The sequence below is a fragment of the Paramormyrops kingsleyae genome, chromosome 25 (genome assembly GCF_048594095.1).
Source record: "Paramormyrops kingsleyae isolate MSU_618 chromosome 25, PKINGS_0.4, whole genome shotgun sequence".
Taxonomy (NCBI): domain Eukaryota; kingdom Metazoa; phylum Chordata; class Actinopteri; order Osteoglossiformes; family Mormyridae; genus Paramormyrops; species Paramormyrops kingsleyae.
In genome coordinates this window covers 5,946,661-5,966,212 of record NC_132821.1, presented here as the reverse complement: position 1 = coordinate 5,966,212, position 19,552 = coordinate 5,946,661, and the positions used below count along the sequence as shown (strand labels likewise).

The window sequence follows — 19,552 nt, the reverse complement described above, 5'->3', positions numbered from 1 at the left end:
GGGCAACGATGAATCTTTCCAAGTCACTACATGAACTGCTGAGTTCCACTTATCCGCCAACTTTCCCTTTCCTCTTTCCTTCTTATTTGCCAGGAGGACATGATCACCAACCTCCAGAGGAACACCTTTAGACCTTTTATTATACCCTTCTGTCTGTCTTTTCTGCGCGTCCCTAGTGTTACCCTTAGCAACCTGTACAGCTTCCCTGAGATCGTTCTGAAGGGACTTCACATACTCATCATAAGTCTGAACGTCCTCATCTCTCAGAGCACTCCCAAACATGACGTCTACAGGTAACCTAGGAATCCTTCCAAACATCAAGTAGAACGGCGCAAACCCTGTTGTTTCATGGGTAGTACAATTGTAGGAAAACGTGAGCGTCTGGATCATTTGTGGCCATCTTTCTTTCACTCGAGGAGGTAAAGAGCGGATCATGTTTCCCAGGGTGTGATTAAATCTTTCTGTCTGTCCATTGCCCATGGGATGGTACGGTGTAGTATGGGACTTATCAACACCAGACACCAGCAACAACTCAGCAATCAATTTGCTCTCAAAATTTGCACCTTTGTCAGAGTGTATTCTCTGTGGGAATCCATACACACAGAAAAAGTTGTTCCACAATTTCTGAGCCACGACTCTAGCTGTCTGGTTGGGACAGGGGAACGCATGGGCTAGCTTTGTGAAATGGTCTGTAACCACAAGGACATCAACACTCTCTCCATGCATCCCTTCTGCAGACCAGAAGTCTATACACACAAGTTCAAGAGGTGCACTCGTCCTGATAGACTCCAGTGGAGCTCTGGCCTCCGGTTCCTGAGTCTTCCCAACCACGCATCTTTTACAGTGCGAGACATACCTCTTGACATCTGTGTCCATCCCAGACCAAAAAAACCTCTGACGGACAAGGTGAAGTGTCCTACTCTGGCCTTGATGGCCTGCATCATCATGAGTTCCTCTCAGCACAACAGTTCTCAACGTCTGTGGAACCACAAGCTGGTACCTGACTTTACCAACCCTATCTTTGGACCTGCGATAGAGCACTCCGTCCTTTACCTCAAGCTTCTCCCAATGCTTTAGTAGTCGCATTACTGGTGCAGTTTCATTGTCCCTCTCTCTACGTGATGGTCTCCTTTTCCTGTCAACAAAGAACACAACACGCAATACAGTGGGATCTGCACTCTGCCTCCTGCGTATCTCATCCATAGAGAAAACTGGAAGAGTACTGACGCCTCCGTGGACACAATGACTGTTCTGCGCCAGATGGACTCTATGAACTGGACTGCCAGCTTCCCAGGTAAGACAGGACTCGAAGACAGCTTTCACCCCTTCACTACTGACTGTCCTCAAATCTCCAGCTTGGGAATCTACACTGCTTCCGCTCATCTGATTGTGCACATTCACTGACAACCGAAACGTTTCCTGGATAGTCTCAGAAGTCACGTGTTCAGCTTTTGTCTTCAGAGCATCACAAACCTCTAACGTCCTGGTAAATGGCCGGCGACTCAACAAGTCAGCTGGAACATTCTGGGTACCAGGTATGTATTTCAGATCGAAATCAAACGGGGCAAGCTTAGACACCCATCGTTGTTCGCAGGCGTCTAACTTGGGCTTTGACAGTATATACGTCAGAGGATTGTTATCAGTTAGCACTGTGAACTTCGTCCCCTTCAGCCAGTGGCCAAACTTATCACAAACTGCCCACTTTAATGCATAGAATTCTAACCTATGGGCGGGGTAATGGGACTGGGCTTTCGACAGAGTTTTGCTCGCAAAAGCAACTGGTCTAGGTTTTGCCTCACCTTCTGGAATCTGACTCAAGACTGCACCAAATCCATCCATTGATGCATCTGTGGACAGCAGGAAAGGCCTTCTAAAGTCTGGATGGGCAAGGACAACAGCATGAGAAAAGGCTTGTTTTATCTTCTCCACAGCTGTGTCACACTCTGCAGTCCAGTCTTCAGGCCTTAGATGCCTAGAATTGGGAACGTAGCGGGTTTTCTGTCCACTTTTCCTTCTAACTTTCTGTCCAGCTGTCAGTTTGAACAATGGTCTAGCCAAAGTCGAGAGGCCTTCAATGAAATGTGAACAGTAATTCGCCATCCCCAGAAAAGACTTAACTTTGGTTGGTGATGGAGTCTCTCCATCTGCCTCCATCAGGTCTGTAGATTTGATGTCATTAATCGCAGACACTTTAGTGGGATCAGTTGCTATGCCACTCTCTGTTACGATATGTCCCAGAAATCTGACCGTCTTCCTTAAGAAGTAACACTTCTTTTGCGCCAGTTTCAGATTATGATCTTTAAGCCGAGAAAACACCATTCCAAGGCGGTCGAGTGCTTCTCTCTCAGTTTTGCCAAAGACCAATAGGTCATCTAAATAGCAGAGAAGTGACAAGTAGTTCTGGTCTCCAAAAATCGATGTCATCATACGTGAGAACGTTGCTGGGCTGTTACACAAACCCTGAGCCATCCGGTTATATTCATAAAGCCCCACTGGAGTTGTGCATGCCGTATACTTGCGGTCATCCTCATGGATCGGAATGTTATAAAAGCCTGATGTTAAGTCCATGGTGCTAAAATAACAATTCCCTCCCAATGACGCAAGGGCATCGGCCTGATGGGGTAAAGGATATGCATCCTTCTCTGTCCTTTGGTTAAGCCACCTAAAGTCAGTACATATCCTTAGCTCTCCAGAGGGTTTCCAGACTAAAACTAAGGGTGAAGCCCATTCAGTGTTCGATTTTCGAATAATGCCACGCTCCTCCATTTCATCCAGCGTTTGTCTTAACTTCTGGTAATGGGTAGGCGGAACTCTTCTGTAGGGCAAACGGAAAGGCTTTTCGTCCTTGAGTCTTATCCGGTGGACAGTATTCTTAACTTCCCCACAATCTAATTTGCCACGAGAGAAGGAGCTCTCATACTGTCCTATGAGGTCAGCTAGTTCTCTCTTCCAGTACTCACTCACTTCACAAGATTCAATGTCAATTTCCGTCAGCCCTAATTCTCTCAGCTTCACTTTATAGTCAGTCCGCAAGTCACTTTTCTTATTAAGCCTACTGACCTGTACAACATTCCGCCGAGCTCCTACATGCTGGTAGTCTGTGCGCTCTTCCGTGAGATCCATCTCCTCTAATGCAAGACACGGGTGTACATGCGCTATTTTAGTGTTGCGTCTCAAAACAATGGGGCGGTCAATCATGTTGATCACTCTCATAGGAATCCATTTATCGCCCCTGAGAGGGCAAACACTGCGAGCCACCATGACATTTCTTGGTGCAGACCGGGAAGTGGAAGGTTCAAGCATTACTGTGCTTCCAACAGATAAGGGAACCTCCTCCTTTAACCTTCCCCAAACCAAATGTTCGTGTTGTGGCTCTAGCGTAACACATTGCCTCAATACTACTGTGCCAACTCTCTGTGGTATCTTTTCTCCATGCCAGCGGTCAACATTAGAAAGCAAATTCAGCAGAGGTTCCTGCCTATCCCCTTGAACTGGTTGAGATAGACTTTTCCAGTACCAATTGGTTTTCTTCATCTGACGAGTCACATGCCTGATGACATTTGACCCAACTATCATGTCGTCCTTCTGACCTGGAACAACTAGGAAATTGACCGTCATTTTGCATTCAAGCATATCCACACTTAACTCATATGTACACTTTGGTCTTGTTTCATTCCCTCCACAACCAGTAAGTACTTTCGTCGTGGGTTTACTTGAATCCGTGCGAATCAAGTTCCACTCTCTAAGTGTGTGCTCAGCTGATTCACTCAACGTACAGGTAACAGATCCACTATCCACGAGGGCTAATAGTTTCACTTTCCCTTCTACCATTACCGGAGCATAAAACAAATCATCTTCGTCATTAATTCTCTGATAGGTAGTTTTTGGAATACCACCAGGAGTTTTCTTCTGACCTGCAGTTACTTGACTTATACCATCTTGACTCAAGTGGTCACTAGTAGTTAAGTGAACAATCAGAGGGACTGGGGACTCTACTTGTATAGCACCCACACTGCTCCCCTCACGGTGCAGGTTTTCTAGTTTAAATGGCGTTCAGTTCCAATGGCATTGGCTGTGCCTGGTTTCGGTTGTCTTTTGTCAGGGCACTCAAAACCTCTGTGCCCAGTCTTGAAACACTTAAAACATAGCCCTTCCTTAAAACAATGAGCCTTGGTTGTATGACCTAAGGCTTTACATATCTTACAGGGGGCTGCAGGGTCTACAGGCACTACCTTACCCTGTTCAGGTTTCTGTTCTTGCCCCTTTTGCTGAACAAGGAACTGCTCTAGTAGAGAAACTACTCGGCCAAGGACAGCTGAGTCCGAACCGCTTGCCTGATTAGTGGCAGTGGACTGCTGCTGTGCCATGCACCAGGCATTAGGAGAAGCGTTACCAGCCCTCTTCTCCCTATCTACTCGTACGGACTGCTTGTCTCTGTGGTGGCTGTCAATCAACGCTTGAATTTCACTTACGTTCCAAGTCTCCAGTGGTTTACTTCGAAGCGCTGTATATAAACTGGGTTCAGGGCAATGCCTTACAAACATCATTGTCACCTCATGACTTGGGTCTTCAACTCTTTTCCCTTGTCTTCTCAGGCATTCATCAGCCAGGTCAACAGCCTTGTTCAGTCTAATCCAATACTCTAAACTACTCTCTGACTGCTTTGGCAAGGTCTCATAGAAGTCTCTCATGGGTGTCGTGGAGGAAATAGCATCTCCAAAATGCTGCCTTAGAATCGAGAAGATGACATGTGGGTCTCTAGCCACATCTATCAGAGGATTGTTGCGAATACATATCCTCACTATGTCCTTGGCATGGCCCATTAGCTTGTCAAGGATCTCTTGGCCCTGCTGAGATGCACTGAACCCCTTCTTGTTCAAGTAGGTCTGCATCAGCTTTTGCCATTCACCGATGGTGCATCGATCTGTCTTATCACCCCTAGAGGTAGGCGGTTCCTTGAGGTCTTGATGCCTAACAATAAGGTTAACTCTTTCATTGTCGCCGCCTAGTGGTTCGGACGCATACGTCCAAATTTTCAATAACAAAAAAAAATGACGTTCAATAAAAGAAACAAATGTATCAAATCAACCAAAAACGGCTTGTTACACTACAAAAAACCTTTCAGATAATATCTGTAGAAAGTTGCGCAATTTTTGTGCCATGGTTTTTTTGTAACAAGTAAAAATAAAATGACCATGGTAGCCATCTTTAAACGGGTCGAGTGTCGGGAAGTAAAATATAAGTGTTAATAAAATGAAAACTAAGCACTTCAAACTATTTCTTTCACGGCCAATACTTCATAAACCGTCACAGTATTAAGACAAAACACGCATTTTTCCATAAATATGACTGTAATGCTCTCAAATAGCTTGCTCACTCATCGCGGAAAAATGTCAGTCGGCATTCTGTACATTCGTGCAATGTTTTTTATCTTAGGAGTTTTAGAAGAAAACCAATGAATAAAATGACAAAGTTACCCTCGTTTGAAAGCTTGATCTCTTATGTACATAAATCAATCACTGTAATCCTTCATTGTCAAGTATTTTTTCAGATATATGCTCTGCTTCCCTGCTAGCACATTATTTTTTACGCACTGAACCTTTGCCCATGGTTATGTTTCACCATAATAAACTTTTTACATGAACATCAAATTACAGTGTCATTTGCTTCATCCAATAGAGGTGTGTCTAAGGTTTGCAAAATGGTATGGGATGTGCTGATTGGGCATTGTTTTTCGCGCTGGGGACATGAATGCGCAACTTATTATCTGCAGGTGCAGTATTTGTGGGAGTGTCTCGATTACGCATTGCGCACGTAGTCTCCGTGAGTTTACCCAGTTATTTTCGGACAACAACTTTTTTGACTGAAGAAAAATGGCTCGGATGACTTTCACTGTTGAGAAAGCACAGAAGATGATTTTGAAGAGTGGTTCGGGGGAAGAAAGTGTCGCTTTTATCCATTGATTCGATGGAGGAGGACGCTTTTTTGCGCGGAGAGGATGCAACGCTCGACATAAGTACATTTATTTACAGTTTACTCTTTTATTCTATAGATTTTTATAATTCCGTGATTCAGTAAATTACAATTAACATTTGCTTTGGTAACACTTATATTGTGGTACATTGGGAAAAGTTCCGCATCGCCTTTGTCAAGCTTTGAAGTGTGCAAAGTAATGCAGCGCTTTTGGCTTTCACTTGGGCAAAGTTACGCGGGGCTTTGTTTGGGCAAAGTTATGCGGGGCACTTGTCGGCCTTGTTTGAGCAAAGTTATGTACAGTACTTGTCGGCTTTGTTTGGGCAACATTATGTACGGTACTTGTCGGCTTTGTTTGGGCAAAGTTATGCGGGGCACTTGTCGGCTTTGTTTGGGCAAAGTTATGCGGGGCACTTGTCGGGCTTTGTTTGGGCAAAGTTATGCGGGGCACTTGTCGGGCTTTGTTTGGGCACAGTTATGCGGGGCACTTGTCGGGCTTTGTTTGGGCACAGTTATGCAGGGTTAGGGTTAGAAACAAAATGTTTCTTATGACCCATAAGTGGTAATGCATTTAGAAAGAAAGACGCTATCCCAAAACACTGCTAGTTACACTGCGGCCATTTTGGATAGGTTTTGGATAGGTTTGGCACAAGTCGTGTGAATAAAATATAGATTTTCCTACAAATGTGTGGTGATTTTGTGTGACAAAATGTTACTTATGACCCATAAGTGGTAATGCATTTAGAAAGAAAGACGCTACCCCAAAAAACACTGCTAGTTACACTGTGGCCAGTTTGGATAGGTTTTGGATAGGTTTTGGATAAGTTTGGCACAAGTCGTGTGAATAAAATATAGATTTTCCTACAAATGTGTGGTGATGATGTGTGACAAATTGTTACTTATGACCTATAAGTGGTAATGCATTTAGAAAGAAAGTTGCTACCCCAAAAAACACTGCTAGTTACACTATTGCCATTTTGGATAAGTTTCAGATTAGTTTAGGTTAGGTTTTGGATAGGAAAGGCTCCCAGTTGCACCATTTGCTCTTTCCTCCGTAAAACCTGTTGGGCTGCATCAAATGATATGAAATTGGGCACACATGTAGAAAACAAGTTTGGGAACCAGATTTTTAAAATTGGACCTATTCCATCATGTAGTTTTTGAAATATTTACAAAAATCCAAGACACAAAGACAGGTTTTTGTATTTTTCCAGCTGTTTTTGTTATATTCGCATGTCCATAAATTATACACAGGTTATTCATTTCGTTATTGAACTTCCTACAATCAATTGTAAAGGGGTCCACATTTATTTTAGGTATCAGGCATGTGTCTGTGACTTTTATATCTGAAGTTATAAGGTAATTATTCCAAAGAGGGAAGAAATGCCCCCCCATGCAAGGGGCCCCTGGTGCCCTCCATAGAGTTAAAGTTGGGCAGCTCAGGACTCTGGGGTGAGGACTGTTGGGCACCCACGTAATCTCTCGGAGCACTTTGCCCTTCGGATCTAAGGTTTGCAGCAATCTGGTTGCCTATCTCACTGCCCATTTGCTTCATTAGATCTGCCATCGTCTGCCACTGATTAACTTGTTCACCCTCAGGGGTACTATACAACCTTCCCCTTTGAGGTACTGTTGCTTCACTATTCACACCCTGCACCATTGCGCTACCAGTTGGTGGGCGAACTGGTGAAGCTACCATGCTCTGTTCCAACATACTGTTTAATTGGGCCCCCCTCCCAATCCCAGTAGGAAACCTCTGCGAGCTCAAAACACCACTCCTAACACAAAAGGGTGTCACATTCGCAGAATCTGCACCTGACATATCTTCTTGTGTTTTATTGTGCGTAGAACCGTAACTGTCCATATTTAAGTCACCCTGCAGAGTTACCCCGAAGTTCAGTTGACTGGTGATATCGATGAAGATGACTTCCCCCGGAGTTCGGCAGCGGCTGATCCCTTGAGATCCGGGTCACGGCACCAATTTTGTAGCGCACTTCGTTTCGCGCCACAAAGAACTCCACGACACCACTGGCTTCGGAGGACCACGTCTGCAGTTTATTAAAGACAGGACAGGGATTAACACCACGCAAACACACTCTCAATTCTTTGATCTGTCTCGCTCAAGTCCAAAGCTGTTCTGACTACACTAAATAATAAATACATCTGGTCTCACTCACTTTCTTTCTTACACATGTCAGGTATCACACACACAATTCAATCTGATAACCGTATCGTGAAAATAACGAACGTACTATACTGTAGTTTCACACTTTGAAAATACAGAAAACTGTTCTAACTTAACATTACAATAACATATGATCGTATAGTGGTAATTATTTTACTGGGATCTCATACCTGCAGTTTATTAAAGACAGGACAGGGATTAACACCACGCAAACACACTCTCAATTCTTTGATCTGTGAAAGTCGAAAGAAGAGAGAATAGTGAACCGCTGTCCCCATTAACACGATAACTGCAACCAATTAACAACTCAAAAGATAATACGTCTACAAATCCACACAAACATAAAATGACAATATACTTTTTACAAATTTAACTGCACGATGTTTTTTAAGAACGTAATCCACCTTTTTAATTTTATCTAAGAAACAAAGGTCAGTAGAAAAGTACCGCGCCATTAAAAAATGGCGCGGCGGCAACTTGAACCAAGCCATTAACAGCTCACAAACACAAAACTCACGATATAATGAAAAAATAATACTAAACGAATCCACTGTTCGACTCAATCCAGCATTAAAACAAATCATCCACGGATATCACTTAACATTTTGACTCAATCTTAAATATTTTAACACTATGTCACGGAGCACATTCACAATGTACCTGTCTCGCTCAAGTCCGAAGCTGTTCTGACTTGAGCGGGAGACGATTGGCCAACTCGACAACAGGAAGCGACATCACATGACACAAAACTTAATACATTAATTTAAAACAAAAATACATATCCTTCACATACTCTCATAAGGTTGCAAATAATATTACTTATAGAAAGAAATGAAAATAAAGAACGAAATAATTATAATCTATTCATTAAACAAATAGTTTGCTGGAATGGTCAAAATCAAAACACTACAGTTGCCGATGGTCACATTCCACCAGAACCCCCCAACACTAACTCCCCGGGGAACTTCCAAGCAGCAGAGCAGATCTCAACAAGCGAGGATCAAAGGAAAGGAAAGATCCTGGCAGGAAGAGGAAGATCTTGTGGCCAAAGGCTAAAAATTTAGAAGTTTGGAGAACAAATGTGTTACAAATGAAATAGCACATTAAGCCTGGGTCATTTCACAATTTTCATTACAGAGATATTTGTGAAACTCATATTTGAAATAAAAGTATGTGCTACAGCTTAATATTTTTTTTCATACGTTATTTTGTATTTTCAAAATGTCTTTATTGTAAACTGCACAGCATGCACCGCTGTGAGCACTATCCCCCGTACAGGAACTGTGAATAAGAAGCCTTTAACCTGGGCAGAAAATACATTGTTTGTAAGTCGGTCATAATGAAAGAGTACCAATTTCAGAGGGCATTAAGTTGAAAAATACACAGTGAAATATCTAATAATAATATCTGAACATTCAAACACAGCATACTGTACAACTCAGTTTACAAATTTAAAATTTTTATTTCAAAGTACTGTTTAATTTCAGAGCCAAATGCCATGTGCCCATAAATATTTGAATTATTATTGTTTATTATTATAAATGCCGATTACATTCCTGGAGCCTTCGATTTTGCATACACAGTGCCCTCTACAGGATCCTGTCGAAACTGCATCTCCTTCAACCTCATTCACAAAATGTGCGTTTTTTCACAAAACGTTTTTCTTTATAAATCCCAAAATCTTCCTATAAATGTGTGTATGAATTCTTCTCATCTTTTTCAGTCACACAGAGCCTTTATAAATGAGCTCCCCGATTAATCTGTTTACATGAAAACATCTTAATTGCATTAAGGCATTTAAACGTAGCCACCGAACAAAAGGTAACTTGGTGATTTAGCAAACTGCATGTTCCTCATCTCCTCTGTATGGACCATAGAGCTGTGTATCGGAGAGTCTGGCTACACGCTACGTTTCACGATACAGGGATTACAATTCAATATGCTGCTCTATTTTGCTGTTAAAAAAAAATCTGCTTTTAGGAAAACTTGTTATAGTATAAAGAGCACACCGCCAAATGCATGAAATCTGAGTAAAAGCATTTGATTTTTAACTCAATCAGAATAGAGGGATCTGCATTTGCATTTATCACAGTACCTGTAACAATCCAGCATCATAGGACTACAACTATTTCGGATTCAGCCAACGGGTAACGTTACTAGCCAGCAGCGTTGTGCAAATTACTGAAAAGTACTAGTTACCAATTACTTCATATGAAAGTAATTATAAGGGTGGGACTGGAGCGTGTGTCTGACTGAGGGGTCGCAGGCCAGGATCGCGAACAGTTCCAACGTGTGGTGGATGCGGCACCGTGCTGCATCAGCGCCTGCTCCCCCGGCCTGACCTGTCCTGTATAATAACCTAATAAAAGAAAATAACAGCGGGCTAAAGGCTGCCTAGTGATCACATTAACATGGCGTCGCTGTTGAAATACATGGCGCAGACATCGGGGGAATATGGAACCAAATGTTTCTGCAACACAGAGATGTTTGCCGGTGGATTTTCAAGCATCGCGGAGACATAGTACCAATGCATTTGTGCTCTCTGGGTAGTTATAAATTATTTTAAACCAATTATTTTAGTGTTGCAGCTATGACAATGCCAGATAATACAACTGTCTAATTGTATTTATCACCATACCTATTATATCAGCCATTCATTGCGCCACGGTGAGGTCGGATGGCATTACATCATAAACAGGAAATTAGGGGAACGTGCTGCCTTCGTCCATTAATATTTTCATGCAAGACAAAGCCAAAGAGCCCATTTAAATTTAAGTACTTTGCTTTTTTAAAAAATGTGATATGGTAATTAGTTACATTACTCCTTACAGACAAAAGCAGTGGAATTATACTAACGCGTTACTAGCAACACTGCTAGGCAGCCAGGTTTGCTAATGCTAACGCTAGCAGTGCAGCCTTATGCTACATCCTCTCGCAAGATAAGACAGCGTTACTGTCACTACCGAAAATGTTACACCTACCGTAAATGTAACTTCCGCTACTACGCATGCGCACGGTTGCGACTTCTGGAAGGAGGCGTGCTATTTTTACGGCATCTTGTCACATCTCATTATCTGTTGATTTTTGATGAGAATGTCAACAGCGAGAGGAAAGACATTTAACCGGATAATGATGGAGACCTTCAACTTTAAAAGATTTTATTTCACACGGGGCATTAATGTCTAATGTGCCTCAGAAGGAGCGACGTAAAATACGGCGTATGGCCATCAATTTTACAGTCAAAGGTGACATTACTTTAATGTTCTTCTCTATGTGCTAAATGAAATTACCATTATGTATTACACCCAGTTCGATGTGCTGTGAAGTTACTTAAGAGCAAAAGTGTCAGCTAGGCACTCGCACAACGTGTCTTTGCTCCTGCCAAGGAGGCATTACAATAGTACTGCTCGAGAAATTGGTTCAAATACTGAAGAGTTTGCTAGAAGCCACACAGCTACCTTCCTCGTTGGGCAGTGAACATGACAGAGGTGAACAGCAGTGGCCTGGAGAAAGAAAGTTATGGAGAAGAAAGAATTTGAAGCGGTTGTGTAGAGGACGTGTTGACCAATTTCAACGGCTGGCAAGGATCATAGACACGGTCTTGGAGTTGTAAAATACGTAACTGACAGACAAGGGTAGTGGTGGTCCTACTTTTTCCTGTCTCTTGGCGCTGTGGCTTAGTTGGTTAAAGTGCCTGTCTAGTAAACAGGAGATCCTGGGTTCAAATCCCAGCAGTGCCTTGAGTTTCACTGTAGGGAATGAGATGCTGTGAGGTTTCTGCATTTTTTCCACTGAAGGCCGTCGTTGTGGGAAGAAATTGTCAGAAGCAAATCATTTGCTCCAGGTGAGGCTTGAGTTCAGAATCTCAGCATGGCCCAACCAGACGCTGCCTTGTGCATAGCACACGCTGACTGATTACAGTACAGGAGCCTCTGACTCAAGGTGTGTGAGTACACTATGTCAGTGTTTTCTCAAAAAATGTTGTCCACACAATAGTCTTGGGCCCATACCTTACTTTCCTTAAGTAGTAGATCACTGAAATCTGGCGGAAGTTTCAGCAGATTCTCATTATCTCAATTGCCACCATCACGATCCACTGAGTGAAGAAGCAGGGGAGTCTTGACTGACTGATATAATGAAGAGTGTACAATCGGCTAGAATCTAAAAATTATATGCTGTCAGGCTACTAGTTGTATTACTTGGACAATCCCTGAAGTAAGAGGTGCAATTCTTACCAGGGGGTGCTGTGGCTTACTTGGTTAAAGCGCTTGTCTTGTAAACAGGAGATCCTGGGTCCAAATCCCAGCAGCACCTTGTTAATGCTGATGAATCTTTTGCCAAGAATAACCTTCATGTCTGCTGGAGGCATGGTAGGTGTTGACCTTGTATGTTAAGAGCAAAAGTGTCAGCTAGGCACTCGCACAACGTGTCTTTGCTCCTGCCATGGAGGCATTACAATAGTTCTGCTCGAGAAAATAGTTCAATACTGAAGAGTTTGCTAGAAGCCACACAGCTACCTTCTTCATTGGGCAGTGAACATGACAGAGGTGAACAGCAGTAGCCTGGAGAAGGATAGTTATGGAGAAGAAAGTATTTGAAGCGGTTGTGTAGAGGAAGTGTTGATCAATTTCAACGGTTGGCAAGGATCATAGCCACGATCATGTAATTGTGAAATATGTAACTGACAGACAAGGGTAGTGGTGGTCCTACTTTTCCCTGTCTCTTGGCGCTGTGGCTTAGTTGGTTATAGTGCCTGTCTAGTAAACAGGAGATCCTCAGTTTAAATCCCAGCAGTGCCTTGAGTTTCACTGTAGGGAATGAAATGCTGTGAGGTTTCTGCATTTTTTCCACTGAAGGCAGTCATTGTGGGAAGAAGCTGTCAGAAGCAAATCATTTGCTCCAGGTGAGGCTTTAGTTCAGAATCTCCGCATGGCCCAAGCAGACGCTGCCATGTGCATAGCAGACGCTGACTGATTACAGTACAGGAGTCAATGACTCAAGGCGTGTGAGTACACTATGTCAGTGTTTTCTCGAAAAATGTTGTCCACACAATAGTCTTGGGCCCATACCTTACTTTCCTTAAGTAGTAGATAACTGAAATCTGGCTGAAGTTTCAGCAGATTCTCATTATCTCAATTGCCACCATCACGATCCACTGAGTGAAGAAGCAGGGGAGTCTTGACTGACTGACATAATGAAGAGTGTATAATCGGCTAGAATCTAAAAATTTTATGCTGTCAGGCTACTAGTTGTAGTACTTGGACAATCCCTGAAGTAAGAGGTGCAATTCTTACCAGGGGGTGCTGTGGCTTAGTTGGTTAAATCACCTGTCTTGTAAACAGGAGATCCTGGGTCTGAATCCCAGCAGCACCTTGTTAATGCTGATGAATCTTTTGCCAAGAATAACCTTCATGTCTGCTGGAGGCATGGTAGGTGTAGACCTTGTATGTTAAGAGCAAAAGTGTCAGCTAGGCACTCGCACAACGTGTCTTTGCTCCTGCCATGGAGTCATTACAATTGTTCTGCTCGAGAAAATAGTTCAATACTGAAGACTTTGCTAGAAGCCACACAGCTACCTTCTTCGTTGGGCAGTGAACATGACAGAGGTGAACAGCAGTAGCCTGGAGAAGGATAGTTATGGAGAAGAAAGAATTTGAAGCGGTTGTGTAGAGGAAGTGTTGACCAATTTCAACGGTTGGCAAGGATCATAGCCACGATCATGTAATTGTGAAATACGTAACTGACAGACAAGGGTAGTGGTGGTCCTACTTTTTCCAGTCTCTTGGTGCTGTGGCTTAGTTGGTTATAGTGCCTGTCTAGTAAACAGGAGATCCTGGGTTCAAATCCAAGCAGTGCCTTGAACTTCACTGTAGGAAATGAAATGCTGTGAGCTTCTTGCCTTTTTTCCACTGAAGGCCGTCATTGTGGGAAGAAACTGTCAGAAGCAAATCATTTGCTCCAGGTGAGGCTTGAGTTCAGAATCTCAGCATGGCCCAACCAGACGCTGCCATGTGCATACAGTAGCACACGCTGACTGATTACAGTACAGGAGCCTCTGACTCAAGGTGTTTGAGTACACTATGTCAGTGTTTTCTCGAAAAATGTTGTCCACACAAAAATCTTGGGCCCATACCTTACTTTCCTTAAGTAGTAGACCACTGAGATCTGGTTGAAGTTTCAGCAGATTCTCATTATCTCAATTGCCACCATTACGATCTACTAATTGAAGAAGCAGGGGAGTCTTGACTGACTCAAATAATGAAGAGGGTACAATTGGCTTGCTTCTAAACATTTTCTGCTGTCACGCTACTAACTTTAGTAGTTTGACAATCCCTGAAATGTGAGTTTCAACTTTTAATAGTGGGTGCTGTGGCTTAGTGGTTTAAAGCGCCTGTCTCGTAAACAGGAGATCCTGGGTCCAAATCCCAGCAGCACCTTGTTAATGTTGATGAATCTTTTGCCAAGAACAACCGTCATGTCTGCTGGAGGCATGGTAAGTGTAGACCTTGTATGTTAAGAGCAAAAGTGTCAGCTAGGCACTCGCACAACATGTCTTTGCTCACGCCATGGAGGCATTACAATAGTGCTGCTCGAGAAAATAGTTCAATACTGAAGTGTTTGCTAGAAGCCACACAGCTACCTTCTTCATTGGGCAGTGAACATGACAGAGGTGAACAGCAGTCGCCTGGAGAGAGAAAGTTATGGAGAAGAATGAATTTGAAGCGGTTGTGTAGAGGACGTGTTGACCAATTTCAACGGCTGGCAAGGATCATAGCCACGATCATGTAATTGTGAAATACATAACTGACAGACAAGGGCAGTGGTGGTCCTACTTTTTCCTGTCTCTTGGTGCTGTGGCTTAGTTGGTTAAAGTGCCTGTCTAGTAAACAGGAGATCCTGGGTTCAAATCCCAGCAGTGCCTTGAGTTTCACTGTAGGGAATGAGATGCTGTGAGGTTTCTGCATTTTTTCCACTGAAGGCAGTCATTGTGGGAAGAAGCTGTCAGAAGCAAATCATTTGCTCCAGGTGAGGCTTTAGTTCAGAATCTCAGCATGGCCCAACCAGACGCTGCCATGTGCATAGCAGACGCTGACTGACAGGGTATCTGCAGGTTTCTACGAGTTATATTTAAGACTTTTTAAGACCTTTTTAATACCGTACAGAATGAAATTTAAGACCAATTTTGTAGTAACAAATTTGCAAAAACCACACAACACAACCAATTACCTTAAACTCTTTATTGATTTACAGAAAGAGTGAAACAAAATTGCAAAACATAGTCTTTGCACTGACTAATCATTAGGAAGAATATTGACAGCCATGGGCTTATGAAGATTTCAAACAAACACTGCACAGCAGTAAGTACACTGCATGCCATTAACCTGAACATTTGTTTTTTACTGTATTGATCTCAGTTCTTTGCCCTTTGCCTCCAACTCGGTCTCAATTTGCTGTAATTCACTTGTTTTTTCTTTATATCTCTTCCTCAGTGTGTTTGATTTTGTAATGAGCTGTGCCATCAAGGTGCCAGCTTTTCCTTCAGCTTCTTCTGCAAGCTGATCTGCATCCCTCTGCAGGCTCATAGATACCTGGACCAGAATTTTCTTTTTCTTTTTCAGGTGCTCGATGTTTTCTTCTAAAGATTTCCGTTTCTGTGCCTGGACATCTGTAATTTTCTTAGCCTTCTGCTGATCAAGGTGCATTCTATATCTAGACCTGGCAGATGCAGCTGAGGCCAGTAACTCTTTAGAAATAGGCACATTGAGGAGCCCCCCACAGATGTTGACATAATCGCATACCAGTCGATGCGTGACCATTGTCTCCTCCTGCATATTGCAGGTCTCCACTTCTTTGTTAATGGAGAATCCCCTCTCCACTGTAGCCTGCCCATGGGACAGGAGAAGCAGTTTCTTGCAAAAGCCCCACAACTCATCATAGCGCTCGGCAAGTACACCATGCAAGAACGTATCTAGCCTGGTCTCTGTGGATCGGTATGAGACAAGGGTCTCATTTTCAGCAGATAACATGTCACTAAACTGCTGGATTATCACATCACCTACAGAAAACAACAGTAAGGAAAAAATACTATTAATTTTATTTTTTTTTAAAAAGTATGCATATAAAGTATTAATACAATGTTTACACAAGCCATTTTTTACATTTAGAATAATGGCATATTTCACAACTTGATTTACTACACTTCGATAGAACTGAACTATTCTTTCCTACCAGCAGACACCCCTCCTGACAACTGTTGGGCTTGCAAAAACTTCTGCACCAGTTTTGTCATGTTGCTCTTGCACCAGTCAGGGTCAGACAACATCATGCTGGGATCCAAACAGGCCACCTGCCTCACTACAGGATACTTTAATGGGCTCTTTTCCTGTACTTTCTGGATGATGGTAGACATCATTTTAAGACAGTCTTTCCTAAACTCCAGAACTGTGAGTTCCCCTATCTTTTTCTGTTTCTGTAGTTCCTGATTGGAGGATGCAAAAACCTATTATAACCTATTATGACCTTTTATGAAATCAAGCTTTTAGCCGAATAAAAATAACTTGAAAACAATACCTTAAGAAGAGATTCTGCACCCAAGCCTATGTTTACTTCCTTTGGGTTGACCCAGCTCTGATTGTCACTGACATCCAATCTGACCAGCTGAAGTGGACTGATATCCTTGAGTACTTCTTTCTTGACAAAACGCCTCAGCATACTCTGCCAAAACACACAAAAAAGTTACATTTACTTGAGTTCAATTTTAGTATACTACTGTAACAACTATTGTTAGTGTTTGCTTCATCTCCTAGTTCCATAAACTATGTATGCCATTAAATGGAAAACTTCCAAACAAGATTTAAAATTAAATAAAATTATTAGATTAATTATTATCAATATGAGAGTGCTGTACTGGAAATACAATACCTTCAACAGCTCAGCCAAGTCTTTGGCAAAGAACGGAATCACAGGCACATCTGTTTGATAGAAGGTAAGGAAAGGACTGAAGGTCCTTGTGATAGCCATGTAGAAATGTAGCTTTGCCAGAATAAGAGGATCTTTTTCAGCAGCTTCAAGAGTGTCATAAGATGCCGTTCCTGGATTTGCTATCTTCTTTTTCCTGACTGCATCCATGTACATGGTCACTGATGGCCAAACCTCCAAAGCTCTCTCCACGACTGGTAGATTTTCGAGCCACCTGTGTCCACAGAACGGAAGTGGAAATTTTGTGCATTTGGTTAGAGCTGTGAAATCCTCTCTCCTAGCTGGCGCATTGTGGAAGAGTATGTGCAAGGCCCTTAGAACCTTCTCCATGTGCCAAATGGAGAAGCCACGTTTGCAGGCATTGTGGAGGGTGTGGAGGCCACAGCTCCCCACCACAATTAGCTGTGTGCCACCAAACTGCTCATGATGCTCCTGTTGCAGGAGATCTAAAAACCTCCAATTAACATTTGGTCCATCCATAGAAACAGATAGAAGGTTTTTCAAGTCCAACTGCAATGCACATTCCTAGGGAAAAGGTAAATAAATAAAAATATAAAAGTGTATATATACACACACACACACACACACACACACACACATATATATATATATATATATACATATACACATACATATACATGTGTGTGTATATATATATATATATATATAAAACTTTTATACATAAAACATGTTCTATTAAAACCATAATAGATTGATTGTTAATGAAACAAAATTAAACACACACACACATACATACCTATCTATCTATCTATATCTATCTATCTCTCTCTCTCTCTCTCTCTATATATATATATATATATATATAGAGAGAGAGAGAGAGAGAGAGAGAGAGAGAGACTCCATATCATATAAGAATAATTATTGCTTCCAATGATACATAAAAATTTGATTTGTGATGGGTTGGTACTTACTTTGAAATGGTGAAGCAAATCCTGAGCTGTTCCATGTCCCATGAATTGTGACCCTAGGTATCTTGACTGGACGCGATCCTGCCCCCAAAATCGAACATGCAAGTCCAACTGCTTACTTTTGGACGTTTCATTAAGGCTCTCATCAAACATTAAAACAAACATTTCCTTGTTAACATCCGCAACGAGGAGCTTGGTTATGTAAGGAGCCAGTCCAAATCTGGCAATGTATGCGGTTTTGTCTTTGCCACACTTAAATGTACGAGCGATTTCAGAGTCTGGAAACATAGTTCGGAAAACGTCACCGACAGCTTCGTTAGCAGTATAGGACTGATGCTTCGTTATCGTATGCAGACACCAGAGTACCTCGGCTCTGAGTGTTGTGGTAGAGGCAAACGTTGCTCTGATGTCTGCTGGAGCGGAAACCGCAGTGCTTGAAGTTGAAGCTGATGCAGTCGCCGATGTTTGGGATGCAGCAGCGCTCTGTGGTAGGCCGACTGTTGTGGGCTCGACGGAGCAGAACTGGTAAATGCCAGGTGTTTTCCGACAGGTTTCCGCAGCCACTTTGTGTTTTTTACACTGCATGTGCGTCTCCAAAGCTTTCACTCCCATTGTTCCGAGTTTTAAGTTTTTTTTGCATAGTATGCACCGGACCTCGAACACACTGCCACTAACTGCTCTTAACCACGGCGCAAAATTAGGGTTATGTAACCAATTTTCACTAAATTTACATTTCCCCATGGCTAAACAAGGCTAAAGCTCAAACTTTACCATGGTTCACGCAGCGTTACCGTAAAGCCTGTGTCACGCGAACTCCCCGCGAACGCGTATTTTAATTGGTTCCGCCCATTATGTGATACGTGACAAATAGACGAAAAGAATTCAAATTGAATAAATAAAATCTTATTTACAGGGTCGGTTAGATTTCATTTTTAAGACCTTTGAAACGCGAATTTAAGACATTTTAATGCTAATTAAGGCCTTATTTTTAAATTATCGAATTTAAGACTTTTTAAGACTTTTTAAGGATCCGCGGATACCCTGGACTGATTACAGTACAGGAGTCTATGACTCAAGCCGTGTGAGTACACGATGTCAGTGTTTTCTCGAAAAATGTTGTCCACACAAAAATCTTGGGCCCATACCTTACTTTCCTTAAGTAGTAGACCACTGAGATCTGGTTGAAGTTTCAGCAGATTCTCATTATCTCAATTGCCACCATTACGATCTACTAATTGAAGAAGCAGGGGAGTCTTGACTGACTCAAATAATGCAGAGTGTACAATTGGCTTGCTTCTAAACATTTTCTGCTGTCACGCTACTAACTTTAGTAGTTTGATAATCCCTGAAATGTGAGTTTCAACTTTTAATAGTGGGTGCTGTGGCTTAGTGGTTTAAAGCGCCTGTCTTGTAAACAGGAGATCCTGGGTCCGACTCCCAGCAGCACCTTGTTAATGCTGAAGAATCTTTTGCCAAGAATAACCTT

At 42.4% G+C, this 19,552-nt stretch overlaps 1 protein-coding gene and 6 non-coding genes across 8 annotated transcripts; 6 read left to right on the top strand and 1 right to left on the bottom strand.

The window, feature by feature from the left end:
* The first annotated feature begins 11,824 nt into the window (after positions 1-11,824).
* On the top strand, positions 11,825-11,898 carry trnat-agu (transfer RNA threonine (anticodon AGU)). The gene has a single exon. It is a non-coding gene; the product is annotated as a tRNA-Thr (tRNA).
* Positions 11,899-12,398: 500 nt separating this feature from the next.
* Positions 12,399-12,472, top strand: trnat-ugu (transfer RNA threonine (anticodon UGU)). Its single transcript has one exon. It is a non-coding gene; the product is annotated as a tRNA-Thr (tRNA).
* Positions 12,473-13,457: 985 nt separating this feature from the next.
* trnat-ugu (transfer RNA threonine (anticodon UGU)) lies at positions 13,458-13,531 on the top strand. Its single transcript has one exon. It is a non-coding gene; the product is annotated as a tRNA-Thr (tRNA).
* A 990-nt stretch (positions 13,532-14,521) lies between these two features.
* On the top strand, positions 14,522-14,595 carry trnat-cgu (transfer RNA threonine (anticodon CGU)). Its single transcript has one exon. It is a non-coding gene; the product is annotated as a tRNA-Thr (tRNA).
* A 411-nt stretch (positions 14,596-15,006) lies between these two features.
* Positions 15,007-15,080, top strand: trnat-agu (transfer RNA threonine (anticodon AGU)). The gene has a single exon. It is a non-coding gene; the product is annotated as a tRNA-Thr (tRNA).
* A 291-nt stretch (positions 15,081-15,371) lies between these two features.
* On the bottom strand, positions 15,372-19,056 carry LOC140583057 (uncharacterized). 2 transcript variants are annotated; one of them, XM_072707631.1, is made up of 5 exons: positions 18,070-19,048; positions 17,081-17,662; positions 16,730-16,873; positions 16,388-16,637; positions 15,372-16,214 (listed from the first exon to the last, which is right to left on the bottom strand). In XM_072707631.1, the coding sequence occupies exons 1-5, from the start codon at positions 18,805-18,807 to the stop codon at positions 15,556-15,558; spliced, it is 2,373 nt and encodes a 790-aa protein (XP_072563732.1). In that variant the 5' UTR covers positions 18,808-19,048; the 3' UTR covers positions 15,372-15,555. The 2 variants fall into 2 exon arrangements, 1 of the variants encoding a protein (XP_072563732.1); XR_011985850.1 differs by lacking the exon at positions 16,388-16,637 and having other exon boundaries at positions 18,070-19,056.
* A 385-nt stretch (positions 19,057-19,441) lies between these two features.
* On the top strand, positions 19,442-19,515 carry trnat-ugu (transfer RNA threonine (anticodon UGU)). The gene has a single exon. It is a non-coding gene; the product is annotated as a tRNA-Thr (tRNA).
* Positions 19,516-19,552: the final 37 nt, after the last annotated feature.

What these genes read in the sequence shown, in the direction of transcription:
- LOC140583057 (XM_072707631.1), bottom strand. Translation starts at nt 18,807, where the DNA reads ATGGGGAAATGTAAATTTAGTGAAAATTGGTTACATAACCCTAATTTT. An exon ending in ATTTGCTTCACCATTTCAAA is followed by an intron (nt 17,663 to 18,069) that starts GTAAGTACCAAC and finishes CCTTTTCCCTAG; the next exon opens with GAATGTGCATTGCAGTTGGA. An exon ending in ACTTGGCTGAGCTGTTGAAG is followed by an intron (nt 16,874 to 17,080) that starts GTATTGTATTTC and finishes GTGTTTTGGCAG; the next exon opens with AGTATGCTGAGGCGTTTTGT.